This window comes from Zosterops lateralis (assembly GCF_965231275.1).
Source record: "Zosterops lateralis genome assembly, chromosome: 24".
Taxonomy (NCBI): Eukaryota; Metazoa; Chordata; class Aves; order Passeriformes; family Zosteropidae; genus Zosterops; species Zosterops lateralis.
The window spans coordinates 4,325,797-4,344,512 of record NC_139784.1 but is presented as its reverse complement, the minus strand read 5'-3'; the positions used below and the strand labels follow the sequence as shown (position 1 = coordinate 4,344,512).

At 46.0% G+C, this 18,716-nt stretch overlaps 1 protein-coding gene across 1 annotated transcript; it reads right to left on the bottom strand.

Moving 5' to 3' along the window:
- Window positions 1-1,065: 1,065 nt before the first annotated feature.
- Window positions 1,066-17,960, bottom strand: LOC310918843 (uncharacterized protein; the record flags this gene model as incomplete). Its single annotated transcript, XM_083877816.1, has 16 exons — window positions 1,066-1,331; window positions 1,827-1,855; window positions 2,572-2,792; window positions 2,908-3,033; window positions 3,166-3,327; window positions 3,582-3,738; window positions 4,069-4,151; window positions 5,481-5,945; window positions 6,527-6,594; window positions 14,760-14,788; window positions 15,333-15,559; window positions 15,652-15,777; window positions 15,941-16,102; window positions 16,302-16,458; window positions 16,611-16,693; window positions 17,508-17,960. The coding sequence occupies 16 exons, from the start codon at window positions 17,958-17,960 to the stop codon at window positions 1,312-1,314; spliced, it is 2,568 nt and encodes an 855-aa protein (XP_083733942.1). The 3' UTR covers window positions 1,066-1,311.
- Window positions 17,961-18,716: the final 756 nt, after the last annotated feature.

The following is an 18,716-nucleotide window of genomic DNA, read 5'->3' as shown; positions in this document are numbered from 1 at the left end:
TTTTCCCTGTCAAAGTTAAGCCACTGCTTAATGCCACCATGCTTCATTCCAGAGCCTGAGCTGGTGTCAGTAGTGACAGCTGATGTTGACAGGTCACCTGAGTCACTGCTGGACCAAACCCAAACACCAGCACCTTTGGATTGAAGAGGATTGCCCCACCTTGAGAGGGGAGGTCCAGAGCCTTGGGGTGCTCCAAGCCATGCGAACACTCCATTAATCTGTTGTGAACATCTAGCTGTGAACAAGGGATCATGGATATTCCCCAGGGCCAGGGAGAGAAGTGCTGAAGGATTTTATGATGTCTCCTTGAAATGCAGACTGCAAACTGAGCCACTCTGGGAGAGAGCAGTGTTGGGATACTTTCAGTCAGGGCATATCCCTGTTTTCATTCCCCTCAGCTGTGGAGCAAACTGTGCCTCTGGTAACAGCAGGAGCTGGGACGGGCTGGTTAGGCTGGAGCCATGGTTTGCTTTTAGCACAATCCCTGAAAAGGTTCCTTGGCTATCAGTTTGGTGAGAGATGGTAGGAAATAAAATCAGTGATTTCTGGGTGTTGGAACTAAAAGTGATTCTACTTGGACTTTCAGCTAGAATAATGTCCTTGCAATGGCATGAGAGGTAAGGGGGCTGAAATTGGTGCTAAAGGTTTGTAAGCTCTGTATGAACAGGGAATGGAAATGAAGAATTCTCCCAACTGTGGCTCACCCCTGTGTGCTCCTGCAGGAATTATCTATGAGCCAGTATTTTACTTTGTATTTTACCCTATGAAACATCTCCCACTTCCTGCTACTCTCCAGAACCACTTCCCATCCCACTGCCCCTGCTCTGCAGAGTGCACAGGATTGTAGAGAGAAACCCAGGTCACTCTTGTGTCCCCCACTGAGGGGCTGGGGATGCTGCTGCCTCTGTATTCCAAGCTCCTCCCAGCAAGAGAAGCCAGCAAGAATCAGAATGGAGAGCAAGCTCCCCACACTGTGAGCACACTCAGGGAGGCTGGATGGCTAATTCCTGCATGAGCAAAGCCAAACTTAAGTGAAATATCACAATAACTCCAAAGAAGCAAAGATTGCAAGAATATCATCTTTATTTGAGCAGATGCAGCAATTCAGTACATGAAGAACCTAGAAATAATTGCAAAGCTGACCCAATTCACATCTTAATCATCACTAAGTGAATGAATCTCCCTAAACTTTGTGTGGCCAAGAACCTTCTGTGCTTCAACAGTCATCTCCAGCAGTTCAGAGTGATTTCTCCCTCTCAATCCACATGTGTTGTCTGCTTTCTCAGTTTGCAGATGACCTTTGAAGGACCTTCAGTGCTTGTCTCTTTTGTCTGCAATAACATGGAGAGAAAGAACAGCAATTATTTAAGCCCAGCTCTCACAGACCACTCTGTCATAGGTGCTGAGCTTGGTTTGGGCCTCATCTCTCATTCCCTTCTCTCAGAACTTTTTCTCTCCACCACCTGGATTTGACTCATCCCTTTTATGACAGTGCTGACCTTTTAACAGCTCAAGGCAGGTTTTACTGGCATGTTCCTGCAATTCCCCCAAGCTGGCTATGATTCCCATGTCTTTCATGTGGGGAAATGATTAAGTGTTTTGTGCTTTACTTAGCCTTCACTGTAGCAGACTCTGAGATGTTCTTCTGGTATCTGACATCTTTTAATCTCTGAAATTTGTTCCATTCTAGCCAGAGACATCATTTGTTACTTACTATGTTTTTCTGTGATAAATTGTGCAGACCCCCAGTCTCTAGAACAGACACAACTACCAGTTATGTGTATTTTAGAAAATAAAACTTCTCTGGAAAGAGAAAGGATTCTTACCAGTAGTTCCCGAAAGGGAGCCAAACATCCTGTGGAACAAAGAACAATTGAAAGGAGAGTTAATACATGAAATGCTGCATGAGATGAGGATGGATGAAAGCAAATTGTCTATCAATCAGGTGCACTGTGTGCTGTCAGGGAAGAGATGCCCATCTTCCTTCAGTCTTCAGCACAGGACAGGGGATTGTTGTAGGAAATGTATTTTTAAACTGCATTGGGAAAAGACATTATGGAAAAGAAGAGGAAATTAAAACCTTTCATCCTCTGCCTCATTTTTTTCCTCCTTGAGGCTGTATGAAATGAGATTGAGCTGTGCTCCCATGTGGGAGTCACTCAGTGACTGCCTTCACTTCTCTTCCCAGTATTTCCTCCCACACTGATTCCCGTTGGGGAGAAGTCTCTGCCTGGTAACAGGGAGTTTATGGGAATTTGGTAATAATTTTCATATTCTGTAAAATATTATTAACTGCACTTTTCCTGACTTCGATGCAGCTGATCACTTCAACTGTCAGTTGCAATTAATCTACTGTGCTGCTTGTCAGTTCCCCTTCCTGCTTAGAAACATTTTGAGGTCTCACTTCATGTAAATGGCAACTGTAACATTTCTAGCTCTGCCATGGTCCAGAAAAATTAGTTTGTTAAAATTATAGAACTCCAGGAGTATTTAATTGTTTTTACCAAGGTGCTGTGGCAAATGAGCACCATGACATGGTCAGACTTAGGAGGCTGGGCAAAAGGTTCTTACTGGGACTCTTGGCCTTCCAGGAGCTGTCGGTACGTAGAGATCTCTTGCTCCAGCCGAGTCTTGATATCCATGAGGATCTTGTATTCGGTGTTCTGGCGCTCCATGTCAGCTCGGAGCTCAGCCAGCTGTGCCTCGATGCTGCCAACCAGCCCCTGGATCTGCGCCAGCTGCGCCCCATAACGCGCTTCCGTGTCGGCCAAGGTGCCTTCCAGCGCCGCTTTCTGTCAGGGAAACCACAGACAGGAAAGGTTGCTGCCAGTGCAGGACTCTCTGTAGGGAGGGAAATGTGGGCCCTTTTCAGTGGGGGGTTGTCAGGCATTGCAAATTCTGACATACCATGCTGATCTGGGACTGCAGCTCGATCTCCAGCCCTTGCAGGGTGCGCCTCAGGTCAGTGACCTCGGACTTGCTGCTCTGCAGTTGTTCCGTGTTAACTGCGACCTCACGATTCAGCTCTTCAGTCTGAGACAGTGAAAACACTACGTGAGAAATGTAGGGGACGTAAGGCTGTCACAGCATTTTTCTGTGTGTTTTAATAGTTGTTTCTTTCATGGATTTTTTGCTTAGTGTTTATACAATATGGAGGGGTTTTACCTTGCTGTGGAACCAGGCCTCAGCATCCTTCCTGTTCTTCTCAGCCATGTGTTCATACTGGTCCCTCATATCTGCCAGGATCTTGGACAGGTCAATGCCTGGAGCAGAATCCAGTTCAACGCTGACTTGGCCAGCTACTTGCCCTCTCAGGGCACTCAGCTCCTGTGGGGAATGGCAGAGGAGACAAAGGAGGAAACTGAAACATTAAAAATGTAAACTGAAAACATTATGAACCTCCTGTCCTTTCTTCGAGGGCTAAGGCTGACTGACTCCCCTGAGATATTGGCAGGAGGGATCTGAGTCTACACAGAAATCTTTTCCTCACTGTTGGAGAGCCCAGGGCAATCCTGAGGGACTCCACATCTCCGCAGGCTGTTTTTCTCATGCCACTTTGAAACATGTTTCTTGGGGTTTACCTCCTCATGGTTTTTCTTTAGGTAGGCCAGTTCCTCCTTTAATCCTTCAATCTGCAGCTCCAGGTCAGCTCTGGACAGGGTCAGCTCATCCAGGACGCGGCGCAGGCCGTTGATGTCGGCCTCAACGCTCATGCGCAGACCTTGCTCGGTCTCAAACCTTAAAAAAGCAAAATTAACCCATTCAGGTTCACTGATTAACCAGCCCACAAGAAACACAGTATGAATGTATCTGGGTTTGTAGGATTTGTGGTGGAGCAAATGTCGTCAAGCATTAAACCTTTCTCCACATATTCCACATCATGCAAAATTTTCAGTGGTGCAGATGGTATGTCTTAGCAAAGACATGAAGGGTTGAACTGCATGTACAGCATCAAACTAATATTCATACAGGGGTTTTAGGGGCATTCCATTCCTGTTCTACTGCCCTTTGGCTCAACAAGGATTTTTGCCTACTCATAAGATCTTTTTCCTCTCAGAAATTACTCACTTAGTTTTGAAGTCATCAGCAGCCAGCCTGGCATTGTCAATCTGCAGCACGATCCTGGCATTATCAATGGTGGCATCAAGGATCTGCAAACAATGAGAGCTCATTACTGAGGCTGAAACAACTGTTATCAGCTTCCCTGCTGTACAGATAAGAGTGAAGAGTCTATATCACCTGTAGCTACAGCAAATAGAGATATAGAGAAGGATCTACAGCAAACCCATTCCACAGATTTATCATATACTTCTGCCAGGATTCTGTTTTGGACACATCCTCGTGTCTGGTGTATGAAGTGGCTTTAGGTAGAAGTTCCACAGTGAGACAAAACTACATGCTGAGAGTGACAGGACTTTAAGAGACCATCTCTGATCACATTTTTATTTCCTAGAATATCCAGGATAATGTTTCTTGATTCTTTTAATGCATCATGGAAGCCTCTGAAGGAAATTTTATTTAGAAGGAATCTCTATTCAGTTTTACCTGGAAAGCATGTCTTCTATGCCTGCCACTTTTAAAACTCAAAGGGTCATCCACAAACCAGCTATATGATTTCCCACCCCTAAGAGGAGCAAAAGAAAGGAGGGGAAAGGAGGAACATTGCCAGTTCCGTCATGAGCAGAGCTCAGATTTTAAATCAGGAGCAAATGGGGATGGGTTGCAGCAAGGAGAAGCAACCTGCGTGGGAGCGGTCATGAACTCCAGGCTGAACTCAGTAAACTAAACCTCAAGTTTTCTTTCATTTATTTACATAGTTAATCAGCTACTCCCTGTGTTTATGCAGGGTGTGTATCACCTCAGCAATCTGTTATCAGGTACCCATGGGCTCTTGGGGAAAATCCTGCATTTATATATGGGATTGATTACTTCATGTCTGCTGTTTCCTTTTTCCCTATGCCAAATGTTTCAGTTCACATAATTCCAAGGTTAAGCATGGGAAATGTGAAAAAGAAATTACTCTAAACCCATTTTTATTTTCATTGTTAGAGCAGTGTGTCTGGGCCTCTGAGGGCTTTCAAGCTCTATGGCAGGTGAGAGGCTGCAGAGACAGGCAGGTTGCTGTCACTGCTTAGTTCTCATTACAAATCAGTTCATATATATGGTCGAACATACATTAACTGGTCATATATGTGTACATGACCAGCATGTGTAGATGTGGGTCTATAAACATGTGCTTTATTAAAGGGAATATTATCAGACTTCAGTACTGGGGCATCCCCCACAGACTGGTTTGTACCTCCTCTTGGCTACCATTTAAAAAAGTAGGTAGTTCCATATTGATACTGACTTTATCCCCCCACCATCTAATTTCCCTCTCCTTCCCATGACCTGCAATGCTTTCTAGGAACTTTTTGGGTTTTCATGCTTCCTTTGTAAGTGAAAATCTAAGATGAATTCTGATAAATATTAACACCTACCTTGTCTCGAAGGTCCTCAATAGTCTTGAAATAAGGACTGTAGTCCCGAGCTGGGCTTGGTCCTTGTTTTTGGTACCAGTTTCGGATTTTGGTTTCAAGGTCAGTGTTTGCCTCTTCGAGCGCACGCACTTTCTCCAGGTAGGAGGCCAGGCGATCGTTCAGGCTTTGCATGGTCGCCTTTTCATTTCCCGAGAGGAGCCCATCGCCGCCCAGGCCACCCCCGTAGCCAAAGCTGCTGCTGAAGCTGCCTCCACCATAGCCCCCTCCCAGGCCGCTTCCCAGGCCAGAGGAGACAAACCTGGCAGAGGACACGGACACACCTCTGCCACCAGACCCCCCGTGGATGCTGGGGGCCCTGAAGCTGCCACCGAACCGCAGGGAGGAGGCGCCGGGGCCCCCCGCCACTGAGGAGCTGGTTTGCCTGAAGCTGTAACTGGCCATGGGGAGGAAAAGCAAGGACCCAACCTAAACTGCACCTGAACGGCTCGTGATCCCGAGGCAGGAGAGTGCCCTGCTCCTCCACCGCACCGCTTTTATGCCGGTGACAATGGGAGTTGTCTCCAGAATGTGTTATCTGAGACCCATGGAATTTATCAGCCCTAAGCCTTCTGCCAACACGGCGGTTCCCCTTATTGGTCAGTGGCTGTGGAGTGGGCTGTTTCCTTCCCCAGTACCTCCACATCCCCTCCCCCGGACCGCTGCCGCTTGAAGCAAAAGGTGGGATTTGGAGGAGGCGTCTCCCTACCGAGGGGAGCGTTCCTAAACCTGGTTAGAGTTTACCCACATGGAAACAAAGGGATTAGGAGCGCACCCACTGCGGCCAAGCCGCGGCCAGAGCGCAGTCACACAAAGCCTTGTTTTAAGAGTGATTCAGCCTGATAACAGAGCTTGTAAGGAGCCCAAATACTGAACAATGTGTGTGGACCTTCTGGTTCCCACCCTCTGTTTCACTCATTCTCCTTGAGACTTTTCACTCTTTCTGTCTTTACTCTCCGTTTGGGCTAACAGAGAATGTGCTGTGCCTGAGAGTCTGGTTTTCTACAGACACAAGAATCCTTCTGAAGCAGCCGTGGCTGTGTCTGTAGCAGAGAGAAGCAGTAACATCCCTGAGTACCTGGGGAATGAACAGAAACAAGTGTCTGATTACACATTGAGTCCTTTGATTGCTACTGAAAGAGACAACCAAAGAGAAGAAACAGAATCACTTAGTCTTCTGGTCTTTAAAAGTCATGAAAATGTTATTTGTAAAATTTTCAGGTCCTCTATTATCCAAGATAGAGCTTCAAAAGCTTTTGTTACTGTGAGTTCCTCCCTGAGCATCCCTAACACACAAAGGGATACTCAGAGCTAGAGCTTTCCTTCCATTCTTTTTCTTTCTCATTCCCTCCAAATTCTGTGGAACTCCTCAGAAGTGTTTTCGAGAAAGAGAAGTTCTGGCCTGGCAGCACTTGCAGCTTTTGAGAGCAGTCAGGCCTTTCTATACCCAGGAAAAAATTCTCCAGGTGTTTCAGGCTACAGAATAGAGCTGCACTCCCTGTGTGCAGAGGTGTCAAACTGCAGGGCAAATTCAGGGAGGGAAAGAGCAAACAGCAAATGGGAGGCCAGCCAAGGCACCTGTATCACCAGGTAACAAGGAGGCCACATCAGGAGGAATTCTGCAGTGACTCAGGTGCAGAATCTATCACTGGATACACACAGGATATGTACCACACTTCAGCCCCGGGACACCTCACTCTTTCCCCTCTGTAGTGATTTCTGCCTTCCACAGCTCTCCATCCTGCACTGTAACTCTGTGCAGCCTTTCCTCACAGGCCCTGCTGCCAGAGACACGCCAGTTCCTTCTGGAGACCTGAATGTCCTGTTCAGCCCTGGGTGGGACAAACCTGCCCAGCCAGTAACTGCTCCAAGGGCTGTGAACAGGCGAAATCGTGGTGTCAGGAGGGGCTGAGAGAAAGCAACTGGAGAACAGTTATTTTTTTGTTAAATATTGAAGTCCATAGTTAGAGCGTAAAGAGCATCAGTGCATGTGCTTTTCTTCACTGAACAGAAATGCAAGAAGCTGAAGGGAGAATAAATATCAGTGTGTTCTTTCTGAGATCTATCTTCTGGTGCAAGGAGAGATGAACATCTGTCCCTCCTGTTACTCCTCCAGCATGCCCTGGACTCACATATCAGGACCTCAATTTTTGTTTTTTTTGCAAAATAAAAAAATGCATCTGTGATACTGCATAATATTTTATGATCCAGCTCATGGAAATTGGGATCTGGAATGCTTCTGGATGCCTTCTGGATGTAATATCATGAGTAAAAGCAGCAATCACCATATATTGCACTGTCAGAATATTGATCAGGTACTGCAGGCAAGTTGGATTTGCATGAGCTTACAGGGAAGAATCTCCCAAAGAATGAACTGCAGTTCTTAGTGGCACTTTGGAAGTACAGTTGGAAGTGTCAGGAGAAGAAAGGCTTGGGACACACAGTCAAATGTATTAATCTGATTTATAACACCAAATACAGCATAAACCTCTAGTACCAAATCAATCCCTCACAGCATTTTTGCTAAAACTTAATTCTAAATAATTCAACTTTCCATTTCTGTCTTACCTTAATGATTACATCTGCTTGTTTTTGTAGGGACTCCTTTAAGGTGAGAATGTGTACTTAAGTGCTTAGAAAAGCCTTCAGTATGGCAAGCTGAAGAAGGGGCTGTTAGTATTCAGTGTAGCTAGAATTCTCTTTTTCTCCCAGTACTATAAACCTAATTTATGGTAGGGTCAGCTTTTCCCCAATAAGGAATGGTCAGCACAGGGAATTTCCCTTATCTGCACCTTATCAGAGGGGAAGGGAGACACATTTTTTCAGGCAAAGTCATCCAGTCACACCCAAGCTCCTGGCTGAGATCTGGTTCTTCTTTACCTTTATTTTCTCTGCCTTGCCAGTCACTGCTGCTTTATAAAATCATTCGTTTCAGGGTAGCTTTATTAATTGTCCTGTAAACCTCTTTTTTTCTTGCCCTCTCTCTTTTCACATCCTGCTGAATTTGCTTCCAGGGGTAGCTAATGCAATTACACTTTAATGAACTTGCTGAACATTTTAATCAACTTTGTTAGTGCCTGCAGTTCCATGGGCATCTATGGATGAATGAGCAAAGCCAACTTATTATTCTGGATTTACCTTTTCAATTTTTAACTGTTTGTCCCTTCTGGTAACTCTTCCTTTCTGTCTTTGCTTCCATCAATGAAATTGTACTGCTTTTTCATGTGCATATTTTTAGTCTCCATCTCTTCTTTTGCTCATATGAACTTTGTCCATCCTCCCAACTGATCATGTCACAGGCCTTCTTAAGATCACAGCTTGAGATGTTTTTCTCCCCTTTTGAAGATCAGAGACATAAAATATTTTCAGCTTTTTAATTTAACACAAAATTTTCTATTTTTACTTTTAAACTTCCTTCTGGGAAGAACCAGTGACAACAAGCTCTGATCTGCATTTGGTATCAAGGTAACTGCAGTGGTTTGCCCAGAAACAGTTCTCAGCTGTCTGGCTTTAACAGCCCATCATAAATCTTTTTTTTTTAATCCTCACAAATCTGGCATTGCCATATATTCCCTGAATGTGCCAACAGATTGTGAGACAAGAATGTTGCTGTGCTGAAGAGGCAGGTCCCAGCACATGCACACACAGCTGTGAGTGGCTGGAGAAAGGGATTGGGAAGAGCAGAGCAACAAAGGGAATTTGCTCAAAATTACTATTTTTGGAAAGTAGAGGGATTGTAGTGAAGAGAATGCATAGTTTCTGCACTGAAAGAGGTGAGAAATAAGTTGTGTAAGGCTTCTGTGTTAACAGAAATTGTGAGAATAAGGGACAGGAGAAGACATTTCTGTCCAGGGCTCTGGTTTGTTCACGGCAGGGCAGAAATGACGGATCAATGATTTGGGCTGAACTGGAATGATTCCTGCCCAAGCTGCTGCAGTGCTATTGGGGCACAGAATTTAATTTCTCAGTGATTGCTATTTATAGAACATTTGAACAGATTGGTATGAGGAAAATACATAAAAGATCCTCCTGAAGAGCTCAAGCACTTAAATAACTGGGAGCAGTGCAAATACTTTGCAAATCCTTGAAACTGACTGTGGTGTGGAAATGCTCCATTATTTTCCCTGTTTCCCTAGAAACATAACTAACTTTAAACTCCTGACTCGTCCATCATGCCAGAACTCTAATGATAAAACAAATTGGGGAGTAAAGTACCTGAGACAGGAAAATAAACCAGATTTTCTTATTATGTGATTAAAGATTGTGTGGGAAGGAAGGCTCAGTTGGGGCACCAAGCCCTTGGGAGTGCAAGTCAACTCATTGGATGTACTTTCACACTTCCTTTAACCTGTTATCTGGCTGGTAAATCTCAGCAAGGTATGATTGGGCTGGAAACTATTATTTGAGAGCCAAACATCCAACTGACAGGAGGATGTGTTCCAAAAGTCAGGTTTCTGCAGGCAGCAGCAGAGGCAGCACAGGGGCCTCTGCCAAAGCCCAAGGGACTGGACCTGTCCCGGGCTCAGGGGAGTGGTGGCTGTTGGACACTTGCCATGGCCTCTGCACCATGCTGGGATCCTTGTTGAGGGAGGAGGCCTGGGGCTATCCACAGGGATCTTCCCATACACCACATGGAAAATTCCTGCTCAAAAATAAATCCTAGACTTGGGAGGGACACAGAGTAGATAGGGCTCATAGCACAGAGCTGAGCTGTTTTTTTCTGTTCCTGTCTCTAAAACATTTGTATGTCTATTATTTATATCCATGTGCCTATATATTTACATGCCCATACTTGTATTTTAAGACCTATAGATTATTATTTCTCTTGCTAATTTTGTAAAAATATATTCTGATCATAGGGGTAAGCCACAGCTTCCAGTAAGGGCAGAGCTTTGACTGTGCAAGCCTTAAACATTAGTTTAAACATTATTTCTGGATCTAATTAGAAAACAAGGAGCTTTCTTAGTACCCTCCTGGTGGATCATTGTATTTGGGCTTTCCTTATCCTACCAGTGGTTTCATACTCAGTTTTTCTTGACAGGAATTCTCAGAGTCTGAAGATCTCTGGTTGAGCTCAGTGAGAAAATCCAACTGTTGCTCTGTGAGGGCAAGCCCTGCAGCCTCTGGTTTGTGGACCTGCTACCAGGGAGGCGTTTTTAACACTTGGTTCTCATGTCAACTCTCAGCCCATGGAAACCCCTTTGGAGCTCTGGTTCTGGCTGCCCTAGCTGGTCACACAACTTTAAGGGAACAAAAGGGGATTTCTGACTATTTCTGATAGTCTGTGCCACTTTCAAAAAGGACTGTGTTACCCATGTTTGTGTGTACCAGACAAGTCCCTTCCCAGGCAATCCTGGCTGTTACCTTAACTAAGAGCTGTGGTTTTCCACCAGACTCCAACACCCATATTCAGCTTTAAATCTTCCTGTTATTAAAAACTGAGGTTTGTGCCAACTGTCTGTGTTTTGGGCAGCCCTATGCCAGCAAAGCAAATGACTGAAGTGCTTTCTGAGTGCCTTTTCATGCTTTCCTAATGGATTCAGCTTTAATAACTGATAAAATCTGGTGACATGATTTCTAACAGCATTTAAGGCAGAAAGGAGTTGTTGGAATTTGTTTAAAATCTTTGTGTGTGTGTGAGCGCCGTGAACTTTTGGGTACGGCTGTGATTTTCGATAGTCGGGTTGTGGGAAAGAGCTCAACTAAGATTGGGAATGTTGTCAGAAAATGTTGATTACCGAGGCTGTGGGTGCTTTGATCCCAGCCCTGCGCGGGTTGGCAGGGCTGAGAGCAAAGGTGTGTGCCAGGGAAAGGTGTTCCCTGGAGCCAGGCTTGGCGGAGCAGCGGGAGCGTGGGCTCCCAAACTGAGTTATTAGGAGTAATTGCAGCAGGCAGAAACCTCTCTTTAGGCAGTACTAAACCAGCTCTGAGAGTCAGCTCCAGTGCGCCTGAGACTACGTGTTCACTGTCACTTGTCCTTTATCTTGGAATCATGGAATGCTTTGGGTGGGAAGGGCCCTCAGAGCTCGTCCAGTTCCACCCTCTGCCACAGGCAGGGACACCTTCCACTAGAACAGGTTTATCCAAGCCCCTCCAGCCAGGCCATAAACACTTCAAGGGATATGGCAGCCACAGTATGGAAATGCTTAAAGAAATTCCGAGGTTTGTTGGGATTAGCAGTCTGAAGTGTTATATATGATGTGAAATCGAACAGAAATGGTTAAAGAAAGGATTTTCCTGCATGAATTGTCATACTTAGTTTACTTGGCTGCTGCTATTTTTCATGGGTTTGGTGAGCTAGTAAATGTCATAAATATCACAGGAGCAGCTTCCTTTCCTCTAACTTTTTGTTACAGGCACAGTGAGTCAGAGTTTCTTTTCTCCTTCCTTGAGTCAGTGGTGGGCTGAGAGAGAAATCTGCCTTGTCACCTCCGTGGTTCCATTTCCTTGTAGCCAGGAGTGCCAGAGCCTGGCAGGGCTGTGCACAAAGGCACCAGGGGTAGCAGTGGGCTGCTGTACCTATCCATACCTGACAGCTGCCCTTGCAAATGGAAGCATTGCTCTGGGTCTAAATCCTGCAGGTGTGTCAGAATCCCGATCCAGAGTGAAGCCCCCTGGAGAACCCCGTCCATTGAATTCTGGTTCTTATCTTGAATGTCTCTTTATACAGACATTTCACCCTCTTATCCTCATCAAACCTCCTGATAATGTTGTACTATCCATCTGGAGATGATTAATTTCCAGAACTGAGCCTCAAACCATGAGATTTGGGGCCTTGGGAAGCGGGAGCAGCACAGAGCGCCCTCTGCAGGCCCGGCTGTTAAGCACAGCCATCGAATCCAAGTCATGGAACAAAAATAAAAACGTGCCGATTTTGGTATTAATGAGTCCATTCTTTCCTTGTACGAACCGTGTCCTAGGTCTGAGGTTTTAATTTAATTTCGAGATTGTTTTGAGCAGTTTCTGTCACAAATCCTACTTGTTATTTTCTTAATTGCCATCAGAGGATGCCGGGGAGCCGGCCCGAATGGACAGACACCCACAGATAAATCCTGTCCCTGGTACGGAGCTGTGGGACACACACCACTGTAGCAGGATGAGGTTTAACCACAGGATTCCCTCATGCTGGCACTGCAAACGTGTCCTACCTAAAAGAGAGCACAAGGGAAGCAGGAGGCTCGGAAATGTTCACAGCAGACAGCCTAGAGCACAAATGGCTCCTTTCTGGGATTACAGACATTCTTCCTAGTTAAACTGTGTCTAAAGAAGGTATTTGATCCCAAAGTCCATTATAGCTGGCTAGTGCTGAGGGATTTTGGGAAAGTCAGCAATGCAAAGAAAACTATCTGGTTGATAAGAAAGGGACAGAAGAGTCTCTGTTATTTGCACAGAGCAGAAGAGTCCTGTTGTGACTCCAAGGAGAGGCAGATCTGCTTTGACTTTACAAACCTTTGTTTCCCATGGAAATAGTTTCTCTGACTCATCCCTTTCCTGCTGTGCTGAGAATTCATCTTGGATTGTAACATGGAATAGTCTGATGTATTTTAAAATAATACCTTGTTAACCAAAACGATGATGTTTTACCTGTCCTGACTCTCTTTGCAAAGCAAAGTGTAAGTGTAAAGCTGTGTGACAGGATAAGAAATGTCCGTGATTTAGGAGCTGTTCAGGGAACAATGAAGCCTCTGAGACCCACCCAGGGTCTGGGACAGGGCGGCAGTGGAGTCACTCCCCTGCTATGTGGCTGACCCTGTTCAGCAGCTTCCTTAGCCCTGCAAACCAAACACTGAAATGCAAATTTCTAAGTTTGAAATGACTGAGATATTTCACCCGTTTTCTTCCTCTGTTGAACCCAAATAGGCTGAGTGTGGTACACGAGGTGGGACAGGTTTAGTAACAAAGCTTGAACCTTGCCTGCACTGTGACATTCTCCACTCAGAGTTCCACACAGGATGGAGCTGGGAATGACCCTATGGAATAAGGGAAAACACTCCTCCGTGTGGAACTTTTAGATAAAAGACCTGAGCTCAGGTTTTTCGACATGGCAGGAGGAATAATCCCAGCAACTGAATGTTGGGTTAGTAGAACTTTCTTATTCCTCACTCATTACCTGATCTAACCCTTTGCTTTAATTGAACAAGATTAGACACAGCTCTCACCCAGAATCTGGGAAAGGGCTGCCTGGATAGGATTGATTTCTTGTTCAGCGACTCTAAGGGAAGTGGTTTTGATTTGATAAAATCTTCATGAAATTTTAGAATTAATCTTGATTTTTCATTTCAGCTGCTGAATTGGCAAATCAACTTCTTGCACATCTCTTGCAACATATGCTGTGAAAAAGGGGTTCTCCCACCCCTTTCTCTTCCCCATAGGTGTCACCCTTGAGTTTAATGTGGATGTGTTTATTCATCTCCAGGATTTTATCCAGTCATCACATGATTTAGGATTCACACATTTCTTTGGAGCCATATTATATAATTCATGCAATCTTAATGTCTTTGTGTATCTGATTTGTTACATCTAAGTGTAAATAGAATATTAATATACCAAATAGACTGCTGGACACAGAGTTTTCTTTGCATTGCAGAAAGGTAAAGCTTTATTCAAGGGATTGTTGTTCAGTGGAGAACCAAGTGCACTGCACAGATCTGTGTGTAAGCACAGTGATCACAGTGATGGACAGTATGAAAAGGGAGGCATAGATAGTTTTAGGAAAAGCCTAGTAATTATTAATTATGATTTCATGAGTAGCATTTGAAGAGCAATCTGTGCATTGGGTAGGTCACAGCGTGTGACCACTGCGGTGGGCCGGGCTGCTCCCATGGCACTGACTGGATCAGAGAACCTCAATGCGTCGGTGGTATCTTAACACACTCTTGACTGCCCTGTGGAAAGAAAAAAGAAACCATTGCTCTGATAGGGAAACCAAGAGTCTCTTTGCAGCACTGACTCATCCACTATTTAAATATCCATTTGTTAGCAAAAGCATGGGAAAGAAGCTTAACCTGTCTCTGGAATTGGAGCCAAACCACTTTGAAATTAAGAGCTTTGATTGTGAATGGTTTAATCCCTGCTGCAATTGCAGATGTGGAAGCCATAGCACAGAGTTGGTATTAACAGGAAAAGGGATGATGCACAAAATTTGAAAGCCTTAAGTTTGGATGCTCTTTGGAAGATGTTTCTTACCTGCCTTGTAACTAGATTGACCCTGACAATAGGAACTAGAAGAGTGAGAGGACATACCTCCTCCTTGGAGAGCTCCTTGGCATGATCTGTAAAAGGAAAGGAGTTTAAATGAAGGGAACAATAAATACATACTGACATCATGTGCAGTGGATGTAACAGCTTTTCCCAAATCTTGCAAATATATTTATATATATTTTTTTTCATTTCATTCCCTTCAGCCTAATTTTCCTACAAAATTGTAAAAGTAGAGAAAACAAGAGACTGTTGCAGTATAATCCTTATACTCTCACAGTCCAGCTGTGCTTGTTTGTCTGCTGACAGAAGGAATTTCATTACAGTTTGGTTTGGCACGGCGATTCCTCTCATGGAATTCACTCGGCACAAACAGGTCAAGAGGAACTGATTAACTCAAAACCTGTCAGTAACAATCTGCTCTGTGTTTCCCCTGGTGTTTGATGTGCTTATGAAATTTTTCATAGATACATTTCAATGCAGATGCCGTGAAAAAAAGTTGCTGAACTTAGATTTCAGCTACAGACAAGTAAAATATTCTGCTTTGTCTTCCGTGAGTGCCAAGAGAGAAAAGCTTGTGATAAAATTTGTGCCCTTATTTGCAAACAGAGAACTTACGCGAGGTCCTGATTCCCCTCCTGCAGCAGCGACCGGTACTGCTGGATCTCCTGCTCCAGGCGCATCTTGATGCCCAGGAGCATCTTGTACTCCTGGCTCTGACCCTCTATCTCACAGCGGATGCTGGCCAGCTCCTCCTCAACGCAGTTGATCTGTGCCTGGATTTGTTGCAGCATGCGGCCGTAGCGAGACTCGGTTTCTGACAGGGAGTTTTCCAGAGAGCTTTTCTGGAAAGGCAAACACAGGAGTTGAGGAGGACAGCTCTATGGCTCCCTGCCCATGCGAAGGAGGGAAGGGCCCTCAGATCCTGCCCACATACCGTGCTGATCTGTGCCTGCAGTTCGATCTCCAGGTTCTGCATCTCGCGCCTCAGCTCGGTGAGCTGGTGGTTGCTTGTCTGGATGTCCTGGCTGCTGGAAGTGACTTGCTGATTGACTTCTTGGATCTGCAGAGTGAAACCCCAGAGACACTTTCTGAGCCACAAGGGAGCAGATTTGCTGAGTGAGTAATCACATTCCCAGAGAGCCTCTCCCTTTCAGCCAGTCCCGGTACTGGGATGTCTGGGCTATCCCACCAAAGGAGACTCCACTCTGGGCATGGCTACATACCTTGACCTCATACCACTGCTCCACCTCCTTGCGGTTCTTCGCAATGATCTGCTCGTATTCATCTCTCATGTCATTGAGGATCTTTGTCAAGTCTTGTCCAGGGACAGCATTGACCTCCACACTCACATCACCACCAGTTTGGGACTGGAGCTGCCTGATTTCCTGCAGGGAGTGCAGAGAGAGACACATGAGAACACACAGGTCATTTGTTGTGCTGGTGACTGTGGGCAAAGCAGTACCAAGGTACAAAGGAATGACAGTTGCATGGCATAGGGTGAAATGCACTTGATATGTGATGGTGGGAGCTCTGAAGAATCAATGAATTATGTCTTTGGCTGTGCTGTCTACCATTGGATCATACCTCCTCATGGTTTCTCTTCAGAGCAATCAGCTCTTCCCTCAAGGACTCCAGCTCAGATTCCAGTGAAGATCGAGTGGTAGTGAGACCATCCAGGAGGTTTCTCAGGCCATTGATATCAGACTCCACGGTCTGACGGATGACCAGCTCATTCTCATACCTGTACCAAAGCAAAGCAAAACATTGCTTATTCATTCTGTTAAATGTGTAGGCTTGATCATACTGCTTTAGACAGGGCTTCATTCACCTGCATTTATGAATCTTATAAAATTTGTGACACAAAAAAGGCAAGGTTCACAGGGAGGTACTCACTTCATTCGGAAGTCATCAGCAGTCATCTTGCTGTTATCAATGTCCAGAAGCATTCTGTTGTTGTCCACAGTGGCAGAAATAATCTGCAAAAGGGGAAGGTGGACAGGTGTATTTCTGTGTTCTAGATTTCCAGGACAAGCAGAAAGAAGACACAAAGCTTTGGCAGAGTGTTGCTGCTGGTCTTGGAATTGTTTTATGGAGAAGTGCAGGAACCACAGAAAGTTCCTGAACTGCCATGCATAGGGACTGGTGTGTGCAAGATTTTGGCTTTACAAAGATTTTGAGGAAAGAGTATATTGATGGGGGAAAGAACAGAAGAACATTTTTGTTGGGAAATGGTAAACCCCCATGGGTTCTGCAATGTGGGCATAGGAGGCAGTGTGGGCTTTGCTCCTGATGCTCTAAGTCATCCCATGCCGAAAAAAAGTTGATTGTAATGGACAACCTCAGTCCTTCCAGCGGGTGCCTGTAGGAGTATGCAGGGACAAAGGGAACTCAAATTCTGCCATCCAGGTGCTTTGGCTTTGCACTCCATCCAGCTGGTCTGGTGGGGAGCAGGGGGAAGCACTGCAAAGCACACAGGACTGGTTTGGAGCCACCTGCACAACGTGGGATGTACATTGCATGAGCCAGCGTGTCTGTGGCTGGTGGAGCTCCTGGTGCCTGGGGCTGTGCCCCGTTGCCTGTGGGCTGCTCTGAGGGTTTGCTCACCCAGGGGATGGGAGGTGCAGCTCAGCAGGTTGGTGCCTGCGGTACCACCAGCACGGCCGTCCCGCAGGGAGTAGAGCCCGGGGCTGGGGATGGAGGCAGCAGGAAGGAGCAAAGAGAAAGAAGGAAGGCCTTAGAGGAGAGAGGAGCAGGTGGGAGATGGAGGCAGGTGTGCCAGGATGATCCTACCTGATTTTGGAGTTGTTCAATGGCCTGGTAGTAGGAGCTGTAGTCCTTGGAAACGCTGGGAGCTTGTTTCCTGTACCACTCGCGGATGTTGTGCTCAAGCTGAGCGTTCTCTTCCTCCAGCCTTCGCACCTTCTCCAGGTAAGAGGCCAGGCGGTCGTTGAGGTTCTGCATGGTGACCTTCTCATTGTTGTTGAGCAGCAGGTCGCCGCCAGGGCCGCAGCTGCCCGCAAAGCCGCCGCCAAAGCCCCCGCCCATGCTCAGGCCGCCGATGCTCAGGCCGCCGCCGTAGCCCCCGCAGGCGGCCCCGCCGTAGCTGCCCCCGCCGATCACGGAGGAGGCGTAGCGCCGGCAGGACACGGAGGAGCTGCGGCCGCTGCTGCCACCGCAGGCGCCTCCGCCTCCTCCTCCGCTCCTGTACGAGGTGCTGGATGTTCTCTTGATGCTGCAGCTCATGGTGAAGGGATCAGATATGCAGCCCCAGATGCAAAGCTCTGCACAGCGAGATACAGGAAATCAAAGTGCAGCGGGCCGTCCTTGCTGGTGGCTCTTTATACCTGCCCGGTGGGTGTCACCTGCCAGGCAGTCCAGCTTCCCATGGGCTTTGCCAGCCATAGTGTTCATGCCGAAAGTGATGTGCTAAGGGGAATTTCTTTTGGGGCTTGGGACAGCCCTTCCCCCAGGTCTTGGGTTTGCATGCTGATTCACACCAAGCCTGCACTGCAATTTCGGGTGGGTGGCTGTGAGTTAGATTTTGTTGGAGATAGTTTGTTGCTGGCTACTTAGTGAGTGAGAGTCATTTTAATGAGTGTTCTTTGTTCTTTGGAGTAATTTTTTTTTCTTCTTCCTGAAAACAAGCACCACCTAATCTCTCTGCTTTAATTTCAGAGTTGGAGAAGTATGAACTCAGGCACCCTTTGCATCAGGCTGGTTCGAATTGGCCTGCGGAACTTCTGGAAACAGAATCTCAAGAATTTAGGCACTTCTCTAGAAAATAAAGGTCAGCGTGGGCACTGTCTCTCAGAGTACTTAGTGGTACTAAGTGGTACTCATCACAGTGGAGTGAGCTTAACAGCAGCAATGTTATTTTTGTTCTCACCAAACTCTAGTGGCATCACTTCCAGGAAATCCCTCTGTCTCATACGCATGCAGTGATGCCATTTTAAAGTTGTGAGTTTTTAAAGATTCTTGTGCAAATTTCCAGTCATTCAG